Source organism: Artemia franciscana, chromosome 12 (assembly GCF_032884065.1).
Source record: "Artemia franciscana chromosome 12, ASM3288406v1, whole genome shotgun sequence".
NCBI classification, from domain to species: Eukaryota; Metazoa; Arthropoda; class Branchiopoda; order Anostraca; family Artemiidae; genus Artemia; species Artemia franciscana.
Genome location: NC_088874.1, coordinates 41337018 through 41354942, shown reverse-complemented (window position 1 = coordinate 41354942; position 17925 = coordinate 41337018). Strand labels below are relative to the sequence as shown.

General features: G+C 33.3%; 1 protein-coding gene across 3 annotated transcripts in view; it reads right to left on the bottom strand.

Moving 5' to 3' along the window:
- Window positions 1-568: 568 nt before the first annotated feature.
- LOC136034138 (eukaryotic translation initiation factor 4E-binding protein Mextli-like) overlaps window positions 569-17925 on the bottom strand; it is a 61166-nt gene continuing 43809 nt past the window's right edge. For all 3 annotated transcript variants that reach the window (XM_065715311.1, XM_065715314.1, XM_065715312.1), the window contains 2 exons: window positions 16936-17099; window positions 569-1789 (listed from right to left, as the gene is read on the bottom strand). In XM_065715311.1, the coding sequence (XP_065571383.1) occupies window positions 1676-1789; window positions 16936-17099 (278 nt within the window). In that variant the 3' untranslated portion in view covers window positions 569-1675. The remainder of the gene's footprint in view (window positions 1790-16935; window positions 17100-17925) is intronic.

The following is a 17925-nucleotide window of genomic DNA, read 5'->3' as shown; positions in this document are numbered from 1 at the left end:
GCCACTTTCGCAGGGATGATTGGGTTTGCGTCAAACTGAGGGGATATTATTTACGACCAAGTCTTGTTAGTTGTATATGATAAAATTCCTCCCTGAGGCTGGACCAATAACAAGACGTTGGTAACTTTTATCGTGATATTGACAAGACGGTAGTAATAGTAAAATGCACTGCAAAAGACTCTTATTTTTGGAAATGGGACATACGATACGGGCTAGCTCGCTTTTAAATTCATGCACAAATTACGAACAAAACACACTATGTTCAGCACTAATTTTAGGAGCAGCACTAATTTTAGGAGCAGCACTAATTTTAATGTTCTGTGGGTTTTTAAGATCTACTCCATATCTCAAAAAAGCTCAATAATCAAGCGTTTGCAGGTTAATTGCAAAAAAAAGTCTAACCGAAAGAATCTAGTATAAAATCCGCCGTAATGATATAATATGGCTGTTTTTTTTTTCTCGAAACTGCTATCGATGCCGAGTTTTTTTTTATCCTATTTTTGTAATTCACAATACTTCAAATAAGTTACAATCATAATACAAGTCTTGCACAATAGGCTACATAATGTAATCAGAATCAATTTATTTTCAAATTAGTAAACATGAAATCATCCGTTTGGTTGTACATCTGTTTTAACCAAACTGACGCAGTATATAAGAGTAATTTGTCCCTTTTAACTTCACAAAGTAAACGATACGAAACTAAACTCTATCAAGCAAGCACGTGCGAATGAATTTTTTGAGGAGGCAGTGGACTTCCCCCCCCCCCAAAAAAAAAATATTTAGAGTCTGGATTAAAGATATTTTGGAGATTGCACAAAAGCTTGCTTTAAAAACCCCAGCAAGACTGATTCAAAGTAATATCAACAATATAAACCAACATAAAATATTCTGAGGTTGTTTTATTGACTTAGATGTATTAGAACAAAATCAAATTTAAGACCATATTAAGTAAGTGATTAATATATATGTATATATATATATATATATATATATATATATATATATATATATATATATATATATATATATATATATATATATATATATATACCTAACAATCAATACCTAAAAAAATCAACTAACGTCATTTTAATACAATCCTAATAAGGGGGGGGGGGATTAATGCCAGAATTGCCTCTGACTCAATTGGATTATCTGTCTTGGCTTTTTCTACAATTAGCTATGACTTGATGCCCACAAATATTGCATTTTAATTCAAAAATTCAGATAAGCTCAAGATTTTCAGATAGCAGGATTTTGCTTTTTCGCATGGGGGGGGGGGGGTTAAACACCAGGAAAAATATGTTACCTAATAACATGCGCTTTTTTTCTATAAGCATGAAACGTATAATATTCTTAAGATATTTATGAAAAACAGGTCATTTATTGCATTGAACGAAGGTGAGTGACAATACATATACAAAGACTACCCGGGACAAAAGTGTGGGACAAATTTGTGGCTTTAGAACATTTAAAAAAATATTTTTCATTTCCGATTAAAATTGAAACATAGTAAGGCATTAAGAGTGGGTAAATCGAAATATGAAAAGAAGGTGAAGTTTATAAAAGAACTTATGTTTTAAAATTGAAACATAGTAAGGCATTAAGAGTGGGTAAATGGAAATATGCCAAAAAGGGGAAGCAAGACAAACACGTTGCCAGACTCTAACGACTAAACAGGTTGTAATTCTGTGAGGAGAGGCTCTCCAGATGGATCAGTTTCTTCAAGGACGATTCCCTTTTCAGCTTTATTTAGGTATTCGATGCCGTTGAAAAATTCAGATACCTGTAAAGGAGAAGACTTAAAATTTTCTCTTACAATCATTGGCTGTTAGGTTCTCTCTTTGTTCAGAACCGGAGCTTTGTCTAGTGATTGTATTCAACAATCCCTTGCTGATGCATAGAAAATTATTCTGAGGAATTTATACACCGGTTTTTAAACCCAGCAGGATTTGTTGAGTTCAGTGAACCAACTGTTGAATTTCTTTCGGGTGTTTCTGCTAAATCTAGCTCCTTAACTACTTGATTTGTGAATATGTCTAGAATTATTTGGTTGTGCTAATAGGCTACTGATTAAAGTACCAAGGATGGTGGCAGGATATATATATATATATATATATATATATATATATATATATATATATATATATATATATATATATATATATATATATATATAAAAATAAGTTGTCTGTCTGTTATGTCATTTACACTTTGTCTGTTACGCCAGATTATATCTTCTATATATATAAAAGAAAACAAACTAGAATGTAAAAACTGGAAATTGCATAAATATTTCGAAATATTTTGACAATAGATTAAGTAATTCGAAAAAAGAAAAATGGTAAAAAACAAAAAAAAACTAAAAAAAAAAAAAAAAAAAAAAAAGAAAAAATAAAAAAAAAGAAAAAAAGAAAAAAACTAAAAAGAAAAAACGTAAAAAAATAAAAAAGATAAAAAACTAAAAAGAAAAAAAACTAAAAAAAGCTAAAAAACTAAAAAAAAAGAAAAAACTAAAAAAACTGGGAATTGCACAAATATTTCAATATATTTTGACAATAGATTAAAGTAATTCGAAAACCTTAAAACAGATACCCCAAAATTTGAGGTTTAATATAAATTGTTGGAGCTTTAGCATGCTTGGCACGTAAAGATTTTTCCAAGTGTCAATGTTAGAATGAACATTGACAAATTGAAGAAAACAAATCAATAAAAAGAAGAAACTAAAAAAAAAAAACAAAAAAAAAACTAAAGAAGAAACTGTATCTATATATATAAAAATAAGTTGTATATATGCATGTTTGTTTGTTTGTGGGTTTGCATTTGACGTCATTATAAGTATATAAGGCTTTGTATATGACGTCATTATAAGATGACACTACAGACCGGGACACAGGGAATATAAATGACGACCGGGACACTCAAAGAGAAATTACAGACCGGGACATTGGGACAGAAATGACGACCGGGACAGAGGGAATATAAATGACGACCGGGACACTCAAAGAAAGATTACAGACTGGGATACCGGGACACAAATGACGACCGGGACACAGGGAATATAAATGACGACCAGGACACAGGGACACAACTACAACGGGGACGCCGGGGGCACAGGGGGATATATAAATGACGATGGGGACACAGGGAATGTTCGATTAGCAATTACCATCAACAAAGCTCAAGGGCAATCGTTAGAAAAATGCGGTATAGATCTGAATACGGATTGTTTTCCCATGGACAATTATTATGAAACCTGACAATCTATTTATATGGACAGACAATGGGACAGCAAAGAATGTTGTATATTTGCATGTTTTACGTAGTTAAATATATATACATATATATATATATATATATATACATATATATATATATATATATATATATAATATATATATATATATATTCACAGGTGGGACACAGGGACATAACTACAATGGCGCGTAACGACTTACGCGCGCGGGGGGGGCTTGGGGGGGGGCGCGAAGCGCCACCCCAACAGCTAGTATATATATATATATATATATATATATATATATATATATATATATATATATATATATATATATATATATATATATATATATAAATATAAATAAAATATATAGTATCTTTATAAATGAACAATAATTTATGTATGTATGTATTTATTTTTTCTGGAAAATGGTTCAATATTTTTTCGCGAAAATTTGTATTCTGGCCTAAAAAATGATCTAGATGGGTCAAAAGTTTGAAAAAATCGTTAAAAGCCTTAACTTTGGACAACAATATATTTATGTGAGTGACGTCATTTTAAAATATACATTTCTGGACACATAAACGATTTAATTTGGTCACAACTTTGAGAAAGAATTCGTATTTTTCCCAGGGTGGCTGTATCGAGCCTGTGACTACGTCATGACATCAAGAAAAGACTGAAATTGTTCGCGGTTAGAAGACAAGCAACAATGAGAATCCATATATAGACACCTGCCTCGTGCCAGGGCCCGGCGACTTAGCCGCTGGGCTCTCGGTATTATATTATATATATATATATATATATATATATATATATATATATATATATATATATATACTAGCTGTTGGGGTGGCGCTTCGCGCCACCCCAACACCTAGTTGGTGGGGGCGCTTCGCGCCCACCCCAAACCCCCCCGCGCGCGTAAGTCGTTACGCGCCATATTAGTTACGCGCCATTGTAGTTGTGTCCCTATGTCCCACCTGTGAATATAGATATATATATATATATATATATATATATATATATATATATATATATATATATATATATATATATATATATATATATATATATATATATGTTTTTAACTACGTAAAACTTGCGAATATACAACATTCTTTGCTGTCCCATTGTCTGTGCATATAAATAGATTGTCAGGTTTACCGACTCTTGAACATGCAACATATAATGGTCCATGGGAAAACAATCCGTATTCAGATCTATACCTCATGATTCTAATGATTGCCCTTGAGCTTTGTTGATGGTGATTGCTAATCGACAATTCCCTGAGTCGCCATCGTCATTTATATATCCCCCTGTGCACCCCGGCGTCCCCTTTGTAGTTATGTCCCTGTGTCCCGGTCGTCATTTATATTCCCTGTGTCCCGGTCGTCATTTGTGTCCCGGTGTTCCAGTCTGTGATTTCTCTTTGAGTGTCCCGGGCGTCATTTATATTCCTTGTGTCCCGGTCGTCATTTATATCCCCCTGTGCCCCCCGGCGTCCCCATTGTAGTTGTGTCCCTGTGTCCCGTGTACTTGTAATACTTCAAGCATTTGTTCTACAATGAAAGGGGATATAATATTTATTTTATACGAACTGTTATTTACAAACACATTACTTACCTTATTTTTTACGACCTAACCTACCAATTGCTATATTTTTCGCATAATCCGTCTCTTGTTCACCCCCCCCCCAGAAAAAAAAGAAGTTCTGCGCACTTGTATGATACGATGATTATATAAGCCGAATTTTTTGATTTTATATTTTTTAGAAGCCGAAAGGAGACTGTTTCAGACTTTAAGTGCTTTGTTTGGAAAAAGAAGAATTTATATTGAGACAGTTTCTCTGGATGCATAATTTTTAGATACCTGCTCTTACCTGGGGTTCACACAGAAGTGATTTACCGCGAGGAACAGCGAAATTTGTTAAGTTTGTTAAATAATTTTGTACAGGCGTTTTCAGGAGGATTTTTTGGGTTGGGAAGGGGGTTACGTGGGAGGATCTTTTCATGGAGGAATTTGTCATGAGATTAGATAATTTCCAAGAAGGGAGCGCAGGATATTCTAGTACTATTTAAAACAAAACAATTAAAAAATAAATATGGAAAAGTTTTTCAACTGAAAGTAAGGAGTAGCATTAAAACTTAAAATGAACAGAAATTATTGCGCACATGTGGGGTTCATGTCCTCCTAAATACCTCGCTCTTTACGCTAAAGTATTTTTAGTAATTTAAACTATTTATTCTACGGCCTTTGTGATTCAGGGGTCATTCTTAAAGAATTGGAACAAAATTTATGCTTTAGTGTAAAGAGCGAGGTATTAAGGAGGAGGGGGCAAACCCCCCTCATATACGTAATAAAAATATACAAACATAGAAGTTCGTTACGTAAGTTAATTCGCAAGTTACGTATATTTTCTACAAATAAAAACGTTCGTATAAAATTAAAAGTTCTAGTTGCCTTTTCAAGTAACCAAAAGATTGGAAGGCAACTAGGCCTCCTCCCCCACCCCTTTTTTCTCAAAATCTTCCGATCAAAACTAAGAGAAAGCCGTTTAGCAAAAAAAAATATTAATATGCAAGTTTTGTTTTAATTATTCATGTGTGGACAGCCAAAATAAAAAAAACATGTTAGTTCAAAAACGTTCAGAAATTAAATGAAAAAAAACAAACAAGATTTTTAACTAAAAGTTAGGAGCGACATTAAAAACTAAAACGAACAGAAATTACTCGGTATATTAAAGGGGCTTTTCCCTCCTCAACACCCCGCTCTTTACGCTAAAGTTTTTTACTGTTTTAAAAAGTAAAGTTGAGAGAAAGAGTCAAACTTTAGCGCAAAGAGCGGCGTGTTGAGGAGGGAAAAGCCCCTTTAATATACGGAGTAATTTCTGTTTGTTTTAAGTTTTAATCTCGCTCCTTACTTCCAGTTAAGAAACTTGTTTTTTTCATTTAATTAAATACAAACTTTCACAGCTAATCTTACTATTTTGGCAGCAAGCCTTACAAGTTTTTTTGTAACAGGCTCACTACTATTGTCCATTGGTTTAGTATAATATTTTGTTAGATCATTTTTAATCAAATTTGTGAATAAAGAATTTAATGAATATTCCCCTAGGTCCTTATTTGCCTCTCTGCCTCTGAGAAGTCCCCAATCCCTCTGGGGAAAAAATAATAATACATTGAAGCCTTGTGGTCCTTTACAATAGGTAGTGCTATTGTGTTGCCTCTGGTCAAAAGGTATTACGCCCATTCATGTTCTCAAAAAGGCGTATTTACCCTATATAAGGAATGGCTAATGGTATATAGTTGGAACTTTCAGGGAGTGTTAAGGGAGATGGTTAACAGAAATCTTGCATATGATTGTCCAAAAGGAGAGCATTCCAGTTAAAACCAAACTTCAATCTAGGTCCTTCTCTTTGAGTTCCAATGAAATCTACTAATCAGCTTTTCTAACAGAATGATAGCGCCACGATTAGATAAAGTAAAACTTCAGAAATTCGGGAGGATAAGTTGAACCAAATCAAAAGGCACTATATTCATGCACTTCGATAAAGGGGGAGCAGGGGGCATGGCTCTCATAGACTTTGAAAGTGCTAGATTTTGATTCGAGCATTGGTGAAAAATCATTTAAATATTCTAAGAATATTTATTTCTACAATTTTGACTCGGATATGCTGACGATTTGAGTAAACCATGGGGCTGGCAGTTTACATTAAGGTTCCTAAGTTTAGAACCTTAGGAACATTACAACCAGAACACAGACGACAACGCAGTTTGTGCTTTACTGAAAAAAAAATAGTTAAATTGACATATACTGACATTTCTTCATTAAGATCTTAATCATTTTTCATTTATAAAAGTAAGAAAGTTGAAAACATTTCAAACGTATTTTGTTTTCAGTAAATCATAAATTGTGTTCTGGTCTTGAGAGGAAAGCCGTCTTGGCTGAGTGGTTGGCGCGCTGATGTGGGAATTCTTTGTCCAAGGGGCACGGGTTCAATCCCAGTTATGACTGGTTATTTAGTTTGGGACGGGGGTCAGTGGCGTGACTCTGTAAGCTCAGCCAGAGTCGATCCAGCTCTAAATGGGTACCTGAAGAAATCTGGGGAAGGTAAGCAGGAAGGGTGTGTGAAAGCACAGGATGGTTGACCCCCCCCCCCATTGCACTGCTAAAGGCGATGCCAAGGATAACAGAAACAGTTAGTTGGGTACCACGGTTCAGGGCATAAAATGGTTTAGAAAGATATTTCCAAGCTCACGTTTTCATATATATCTGCCTGCAAGGCGCTACAATTTTCTTGAAATAGTGGTCTATAACTCTCAATGTTCAAGCCAAAAAAAAAACTTAAAGTTTGGCTTGGAATCCAGCTCAAGTAATGTGAATCAGCTTACCTGGAGCTACTTCCAGAGTTGCAGAGTCTAAGCTGCATTTAATGGTTTTTTTTTGGAAGACTTGCAATTTTTTTAGGGTTGAGTGTCTAGATAGAATCCTCCAAGCGTTACAATTAGGGAAGGCGGGAGATAGGAATTTGGAAAAAAAATCTTCCCAAGGACCCTTATCCTAATCATCAAGTTGTTATTCATGTGCAATAATAAAGCCAACAATGCTCAAGGGGCTGTTGTTTCAGCCAGCATATTTTTTCATACTTTCTTGAATTCATTCACTAGTCGGGGGTACCAACCCTGGACCGACAGGTACGCCTAGCGATTCTTTTATAGCTTTTTATTGCAGATTCTTATCCCACTCTAGGAAATTTTTCAAGTAATTATCGTTATTTTATTAAATTAAAGACAATTGGTTATTTTTAGATATTTTTGTATATTCTTTGGGCTCAGTTATGCTTGCCGAATATGCAGTGTTCGTAGCTAGTTTATATTTTTTTTTTTATATATTTATTTTGTGTTACATAAAAAATGTCCTGCATTTAAACATTATTTGAAATTATTTTGTTTGTTCGGTAGAGAGGTAGTTTTCTACATTGGCTATGGAATAAGGGGATTGGATAACATTCACTGTCCAAAATTGAAACACGAAATATCAAAAACGTAAAAACTCAAGATTCTAAGTGAAATCTGTCAGTCACTCCGAATCAATTAGTGATATCTGAAAAACAAAAGTTCCAAACGATTCGTTCAGATTCAAAACACGTTACATATGCTCATTTTTAATCTAGTTCAAGTAATTTCAAATCGGAGTTTGACCCTAGACAAGATGATCAGGACCAACCGCAGATTAGCCGCCCTACCCTTCACATCATTTAAATATTAGAAATTTTTAGAAACAATTTTCCCTGCTGTTCTTCTGAATTCTCAATCCAATAACTTAAAGTCGAAATCCTAGGACAGTATTCCAGAATCAGATATTAGAAAGCATAGATGATATCTTCTCCTCCTTCGTAAATTTTTTCGAACACAAATTTGAAAAAAGTCGATACAAGGAAATATGAATTTTGAAGTTCTGTCTCCGTAAATCCAACTATGAGTAATGTAACTAGTTTTGGGTTTTGAAAGTACGGAAATTTAATGATAGTTGATTCACGTTTTACTGATCTGGAATATAGTTCAAAGGTAAAATAGAAACTGATTTTGGATGATCGATGTGCCCTAGCTTGTGATAATATGTTACCTCAAAGTGCTTCTCTAACTTTTTTGTTTTACAAACAATTCGAGTTTTAGGATGAGACATGAAATATACTAGATTTCTTTTTGTCTCGATGAAATCACTTGTAACGTTCTGAGAGATTCTAAGAGAAAAAGCGAAATTGCTATCCTGTACTTCTATGCTAAAGTATGCTTGGATTCTATTGGCATATCTTTAAGGCAATCGCAATGATTGCGGCAGAAAGGGAAGCCAATAACGCTGTTTTAAACATTTGAGCTATGCCATGTTTCGAATCAGTAAAAAGAAAGTAAAATTTGTTTGTTTCTATTTTGAAAATTTTTAGATTTTACAGAAAATTACAATGTTCTAAGCCAGTAAAAAAAAAAAAAAAAAAAAAAAAAAAAAAAAAAAAAAAAAAAAAAAAAAAAACCCGCTAGGTTTGAGTTACAAGGTTTTCTTCTTTTACAAGTAACCTCTCACAGTTGTTGTCACTCTGCGACTGATACTGACTCAGATCAAATAGATTTTATATGAAATAAGAATATTTTAAGCCAGTAAAAAAAAAACAAAAAAAAAAACGCTAGGTTTGAGTTACAAGGTTTTCTTCTTTTACAAGTAACCTCTCACAGTTGTTTTCACTCTGCGACTGATTGTGACTCAGATCAAATAGATTTTATATAAAACAAGAATATTTTAAGCCAGTAAAAAAAAAAAAAAAAAAAAAAAAAAAAAAAAAAAAAAAAAAAAACAAAAAAAAACGCTAGGTTTGAGTTACAAGGCTTTCTTCTTTTACAAGTAACCTCTCACAGTTGTTCTCACTCTGCGACTGATTGTGACTCATATCAAATAGATTTTATATAAAATAAGAATATTTTAAGCCAGTAAAAAAAAAACAAAAAAAAAACGCTAGGTTTGAGTTACAAGGTTTTCTTCTTTTACAAGTAACCTCTCACAGTTGTTCTCACTCTGCGACTGATTGTGACTCAGATCAAATAGATTTTATATAAAACAAGAATATTTTAAGCCAGTAAAAAAAAAAAAAAAAAAAAAAAAAAAAAAAAAAAAAAAAAAAAAAAAAAAAAAACGCTAGGTTTGAGTTACAAGGCTTTCTTCTTTTACAAGTAACCTCTCACAGTTGTTCTCACTCTGCGACTGATTGTGACTCATATCAAATAGATTTTATATAAAATAAGAATATTTTAAGCCAGTAAAAAAAAAAAAAAAAAAAAAAAAAAAAAAAAAAAAAAAAAAAAAAAAAAAAAAAAAAAAAAAAAAAAAAAAAAAACGCTAGGTTTGAGTTACAAGGTTTTCTTCTTTTACAAGTAACCTCTCACAGTTGTTCTCACTCTGCGACTGATTGTGACTCAGATCAAATAGATTTTATATAAAATAAGAATATTTTACGCCAGTAAAAAAAAAAAAAAAAAAAAAAAAACGCTAGGTTTGAGTTACAAGGTTTTCTTCTTTTACAAGTAACCTCTCACAGTTTTTCTCACTCTGCGACTGATTGTGACTCAGATCAAATAGATTTTATATAAAATAAGAATATTTTAAGCCAGTAAAAAAAACAACAATAAAACGCTAAGTTTAAATTACAATTTTTTTTTTAAAGTACCCTCTCACAGCCGCAGTTGCTCCCGCTCCGCGACTGATTGTGATTCAAATCAAGAATTCCGAGGTATCGAATGAAACTACCAAATAGCTGAAACGGTCAGAGGTATAAAGCCTAGGAGACCAGCCATACATAAGGAAACATGTTATGAAAAAATTCTTAGGTCGTAATATACAAAATAATGCTAGTTAACACATTTCGCAGGGGGAGAACCTTTATCTTCACTTCTTTCACTGCTGTACAGTTTTTTTAAACAAATTTCTGAAAAATAAATATGGATTCGACCGCATTTTTCCGTTTTCAAATATTCACTATGTCTAATTAACACCACTGGTACCATCTAATTATTTCTCATAAGAGCATCTAAATATTCAAACTGATAAATTAAGTTACGTTAGATAGCGTTTGGGTCTTTGCTTATAACCACTTTTCAAGACTTAGAGAATAGACAAACATATTTAGAAATGTGATAGAAAAACTAAAAATACAAAGAAAGAAGGGAAGATGAAGGTTATCCCCCTCAAAATATATTAACTAGCATTATTCTGCATATTATTAAGTAAGAATTGTTTCCTTACATGTTTCCTTATCTATGGCTGGTCACCTAGGCTTACACCCGTTCAGACATTTTTATGGACTAAAGTCGTCTAGTGTGAACAACTATTTTTTTTAAGGTTCCTTTTCACTTCCTGAAAACTAGAAGAGAACCATGGCCCCCTGAAAAAGTATCTTTTTTCAACAGAGATGGTGCTTAGACTCCACATGGACGTAATGGACTTAAACAAGAGCAAGGTAAAATAGTATTATAGAGAAGATGAGAAGATCAAAGACGAGCCATGAGCAGTTTATACAGTAGGCAGGATAAAGATGGCGATATATATTCTTCTCATTCACCCTCGCATTAATACGCTATCTAAATTTCTACCTTTTAATCTTCTACTAGTAAAATATAGATAGCAGTAATATATCCTGTGTACTCATTCTCACGCCATCAAGCAAATCTAAAAGTTATTACAGCATAAAAAGTTAACCTAGAGGCATAAATGACGACACAATTCAAAACTCAGATTTGATGGACTCAGCCGTAAGCAAACTCAACTCAAGATAAAATTGAAGCCAACAGAAATTCCAATCCACACAAATTTTTAGTTCATGCAAAAGAAAAAAACAACTTAGTTTGAAATTTTATACGGGTTTGACTGTGATTCTTAAAATAAAGCAACCAATTGGTGGGGTGAAGTCGGAAGGGAGAGGGCGGGGTTAAATTTTGCTTAAAATTTATCTTACTTAGATATAATAATACTTCATTAGAATCTCGTCTTGGTCCAGTTGTATGTATATATACATACATATATATCACCTCTTCAACTTCATTAACTCCTAGTCTAAGCGACTTGGCCTTGTCAATATTAACTTCCAAATCTATTCTTGCGCCCGTAAATCTTAAAATCTCCCAAAATTACACTTTACTTTATTACCTATGTAATATATAGATACACAAAGCATATTGTTTCTAAGTCTGTTTGATTGTTTGTTTGCTATGTGTTTTTAAACGAATGGACCAACCGAAATAGAATACCGCCAACTGTTACGAAAACAAACTTGGTCGGTATAATGTATTCGTGCCAAAGCTTAACCCCAGAAAATTGGCTCAGGGTGGGCCTCTTTTATTTAGGGAAAAAGTCGGAACATGAATTAATGCACCAACTTTCCTGCTAGCTCAATTTAGCCCTCAAATTCTAGCGAGAAACCACAGGTAATATTTTCCTTCAACTATTCATAAACATGCATCATAGTCTAGTTTTTGTTTTGTGAAAGTATACGTCTATTAATTCACTTTTAATATTAACTACTTGGTCTGAAGAGCTTCAGCTCCCTCAGATAATGCTTTGAACTTAAAGGATGTGCTTGGTCTGAGCTGATTACCAAATAGGCGGTATTTATTGGGTGTTGGATTTCACTAGGAGCCGCAAAAATGAAGGAAAAAGCAAAAGCGGTGAATTTGCCGGAGAGACATTTGTCAAAATTATTTGATAGTGCCGAGAGCTTGTCAGTTACATAAATTTGTTGAAAAACAGATAAGACAACGGTCTTATGACGGAGCAGGGTCTAGGCATTCCCTCCCCCCGGATAATTTTGGATATTCGTTAGAAAAAAAATTAAAGTTCTACTCACCTGTATAAGTCAGACGCAATACTACATTGTAGCCTATAGTACATAAGGTACATATAGTACAATAATAAAACGCTTTATTATTTATTTTCCAGATACACTTCATATGGATGGGGTGTCGTATATTTTACAGGGGGTTCATTCGATTACAGATTAGAAGTACTAGTTCCCTTTTTAAGAGCCAAAAGCGATTGGAGGGCAACAAGCCGCCACCCACACCGCCAAGCCACCACTCCAAACGCATCTGGTCAAACCATTGAGATAGCCATTTTGTTAGCAATGGTTCAGAGGTCGAATACCCATGCCTCTAGGTCTGACAACCTCCCTTCCAGCCCCCAAGGGAAAGGATACAAGTTAAGCAACTTTCTCATTGTTAAAATATAAGGCATATGGGGAGGGTGGTCATGTAAACTTTGGAGGGAGCTTATTCAATTGGAAATTAGAAGTTCCAGTGCCTTTTTTAAGGTTCAAAAGATATCTGAGGGCAACTATCTCCCTCTCACTACCCATTTTCCTATCTGCTAGGGAGTTGGAAGATGCCTCAAAATGTGCATTTTAATGCCAAAAATCCTTACTCTCACTGAGCCTTCAGGTTAATACAGAATTAGCTCTAAGGAATGGGCGGGGGGGGGATAGGTACAAATTGATGTTTAATCCCTCTTGATTTCTGGGAACATTTTTAGTCTGTTATTATGAAAGTAGAGCAATATTAAACCCCAAATTAAGAAGAATTTATTCCGTATAGGAGAGGGACTGACTCTTCCTCGTCTCCACCTCCGCCTCATGGTCGCAGAAACATCGGAGGATGCTCATTCGACCAGAAATTCAGAGTTCTAGTCCAATTTTTATAAGTCAGCAAGTCGTCCACTGTGGGGTGGGAGGATGTCGCGAAGAAAGATTTAAGGGAAATGAGGACTTCCTGGTAGGGTGTAAAGAGGGAGGCTTTGAATAGATTGGGATAGAGGAGGAGCATGAGTAGCTGTGTTGGCCTCAGGCGGCTTGGTGCTACAGTGAATTGTTAGTAGTAGTAGAAAGTGATTGGGGCTCAACCAGCCCCCGTCCTATAACTGTTTCTAATATCTAGTCCTTTTGTTACCCCTTAGGAAATTTGATTGACATTTTGAGCCACCTATTTTGTACTAATTTGGCTGCTTAATTTTTAACTCTTGGCTGTTTAATTTTGCAAGTGGGGAAATTTTTCGCTAGGGGGGTGGGGTTAAACGCCAAGACCAGTATATATATATATATATATATATATATATATATATATATATATATATATATATATATATATATATATATATATATATATATATATATATATATATATATATATATGGAGAATCTTACTTCCACATGTATAGGCTATCTATTTACGGTTGAACAAAAGAAGATAAAACCAAGATTTTGAATAATTCAATTTAAATTTCAGCTAACAAAGAAAACAACAACCAGACCAACAAACAAAAATAAAACCAACCAAGACACCTTATTATTCAACTAGGCTAATCAGTTAAAATTTAACAGGAATAAAAATACATCACATTGGCATAAGGGTTAAGGAATGTCATGTTCGAAAACTCCCTCTTAACTAGCCCCCTTGGACACCAGAATTGTAAAATAGTCAGCAGGCTAAAATATAAAATTTTTACCATGGATATATATATATATATATATATATATATATATATATATGTATATATATAACTATATATAGGGGGGAGGGTTGACCCCCCCCCCCTCCAAAATGTTTTTCCGATTCATACAAACGTAACCAAAATAAACATAGACAAAATTTTTATTCGTTTTTTGAGGCTTTTTTTTTTGTGTAGAACCCCTTCCAAAAAAAATCATTATGTAAAACCCCCTCCGAAAAAAAAAAATCCTGGACACGGCCTTGGGGGTGACGATTCAATTTTTTTTTACATTTTTGAAAAAAATAAAATATTTCAACAAAAATATTTAACTATTAGACGATATATTAGAAGAAAATAATAAAAAATTAGCTATTTTACTTTTAAATATTTATTATTAGACGATTCTTAGAGGACATGATACAAGAAGTCTGATAAAGAAAGAACTTATTCCTTTTGGGAATGTTTTTGTTAACAAAACAGATTGCGAACGTAAACACTTTGGAGCCTCCTTCCCTCCCCCCGAACTAGGTTTGCCAAGTCTGACACATACGAGGTGTGAACACTATGATTACGGCGTTTTACTATTGACTATAGAATTACTTATTAATACGAGCCAGTTATTGTTGATTAGTATCATGCTTTTAGCTTAGGAGGAAACAAAAAAAGCTCTCTTCACTCATATAATAACAACCTAAATAGAATAGAAACGAACTGAATAGAAATAATGAAATTAAGGAATTGAAATAAAAAATAATGAAACTGAATAGAAATAAAAACAACAGTAAAACTGACTAAACACAAAGGGAAGGAAAAATACTATGCAAACAACAGGTTTTAGAACCACTGGGTTTGGAAAGTAGCAAAAAAGTCACAATGACTTAAAATTTCTGTTCTTGACAACAACGCAAATGGTCAATCGAAAAATTTGACAAGTAATTTGACAAGTTGGCAAGTAAAAGCCCTTAGTGTCGACAAGTCCCTAATTTGTAGCTAATACAAAACCAACAAAGCTCTTGCCGCTCGTACAACAATAGAATTAAAACAACCAGTAAGATGAACTAAACTAAAGGGAAAGGTAAAACAATATAAAAAACAGGGAGCCATAATTTAACAAAATTCTAAAACTGCGAAATAAATGCGGTTATGAAACGAACAAATCTTCAATAAAGTTATAGACGAACTACTAACATATAAATAATAAATCAATTAATAATAGATAAAATAAATGGTCGAACCTGCATTTTTATTTAACTATAAAAAAAATATTGTTCATTCTTTTAAGCATAAATTTCTCTAAAATGACTATAAAAGTTTTATCCAATAGAAAATAAAGCAAAAATTCTTAGAATACTGTTTTCTATGTTTCCATGTATTGGGAAACCATGGAAAATAAATAACCATGGAAAAAAGAAGAAAAATCATTTAATAGCCATTCTGACTGTAACAGGGCGATTTTAGGAGCATAATGACTATATCTAAGTTTGAAAATTAGAAACAAATGAGTGTGGTCAGAGATAAAAAATAAGCTATTTTCGTGACCGTGGAAGATATGCAGCTCCATACAAAAAAAAAAAAAAAAAAATCATTAGAAATCCCGAGTATACCAAGAGATTTTCAGTAGAAAAGCGATTATATACAATTTTACAGATGAAAAATAAACCATCTTAAAAGGTACAGAATTACTATTAAAAAAAAACCGGCATGGTCTTGGCTATAGAATTTTGTTAAATTGACAACCATAAAAAACACACAATGGCAGAAACAGATTCATTAGAGATTCTAAATGTGACAAGGATTGAAAGACTAAAGAGTTTTGAACGACTAAATAGTCAATAGTCAAGCTTTGAACGACTAAATAGTTTAAAACATTTACAGACTAGTGCAGACATAATTAGTCAAATCGTTTGTACAATAAATTTCACAACTAATATACAGTATGGTCTTAGCTGTAAAAAAAACAATTTTCTTGCGGAAACTCTTGGTTCCGAAACAATCCGAATGTCAAAAGTTAAAAATTATTATTCATGAAAAAAATCATAAAATATTATCGTTAAATATTTTTCTCAAAGCGACAGCGCTTATTTTTTTCTGGCGACAGACAAATTTCGAAACAGATAGTTTAAATTTTCTGCTTAATTTCCGACATTTTTATTTAATCTTTGACTTTTTTTCAGAGAGAAGAGGGGAGGGTTGTTTTTGTCCCCATTGGGGCAATTATTAAAATATTAGTTTATTCAAAGACATTCCGTTAAAGCGAATATTAAGAAAGATTATAAAATATGATCCTACTTGGTGTATTCACAAAAATTAACCAAATTTGAAATTACTACATTCAGTGTATGGTTCTCACAAGCAATTTATAATACAAAATTCAAAAAGTATAGTAAGCTGATAAGACATTGTTGGCACTCGTGTTGAGAGCAAACATTGTAACATTAGCCAGCAAAAGTAAAAAAGTGTAAAACAAGCTTAATTTTAATTTCATAAAATTTGGAGTTTAATCCAAGACGAATAGAAAATAGGTTTTAGAAAAAAGAAATTCTCAGAGATGACTGGTTTTACTCTCTTATCAGGTCACTATGTTCTTTCAAATCAAATACTAGCAGTGGATTTGGTTGGTTAAGGCTGCATCGTGCTAAGGTTAGTAATCACCGGGCGTGCAAATGTACCGTTTTGATAATATCCGGGTGTTCGGATGAAAACCGTTCAAAGTCCACTGGTTTCCTTTTACTTAGAATAGATTCAGCGCAAAGAAGCAAGAACTGCCGCGTGTAGACTCTTCGATTGCGTTTTGGGACAATCCTCACTGGTGAAAGCAAAGCGACTTCTGATTCTACAAAATAATAAATAATGAATCAGTTATTCATTGAAAAAAGGTAAAATAGTTAAAAAAAAGGTAAAATAAGGTAAAAAGGTTAGAAGAAAACACAATAAACTACGAAAAAAGTAAAAGAATAACCAGATTTAATAAGACTGAATCGACGATGCAAGATAAATACGCACTAACAACTTGGTTAAACAGAAAACACAACAACTACAAAAAACTAAAAAGTTGATTTATTAAAAATTTAATAGGCGACACAAAATACAAACACAATGACAAGGTGGTTAAAAGAAGGCTTGTTTCTTGAAATCTTAAAAGCTTAGACTGGATTAAGCTTTCAAGTATATAAGGAGTTGTTCCAAGGAGGCTGTGAAAGGCTTTGCTTGAAAATGATCGGTTTCAAAGAGGCAAAGTATTTCTTCTCACCCTCAGAAACTTTACCCCGCAGTTCAAGTTTTTTTTAACGAGGCTATATCTGAAATGGTTCTACCAATATCTTTAGCTTCGTCTTGAGGCACTGTAGATAAGAATTTATTATCAAAGTCCTCTGTAGTATACTACTATAGCCTGTCTCACGCGAGATCGGGGTTCGATTCCCCGACAGGGAGAATTTTTTGAATTTGAGTTGAAATGTAGAAATTCGTATGATGCAGTTGTTGGAATAAAGACTTGGAAACCGTAGTGAGGAATGCTCTTTGGACATTTTAAATTCTAAAATTAAATATAAAAAACAAGTTTTTTCGACTGAAAGTAAGGAGTGACATTAAAACTTAAAACGAACAGAAATTGTTCCGTATATGAAAGGGGCTGTCCCCTTCTCTATGCCTCACTCTTT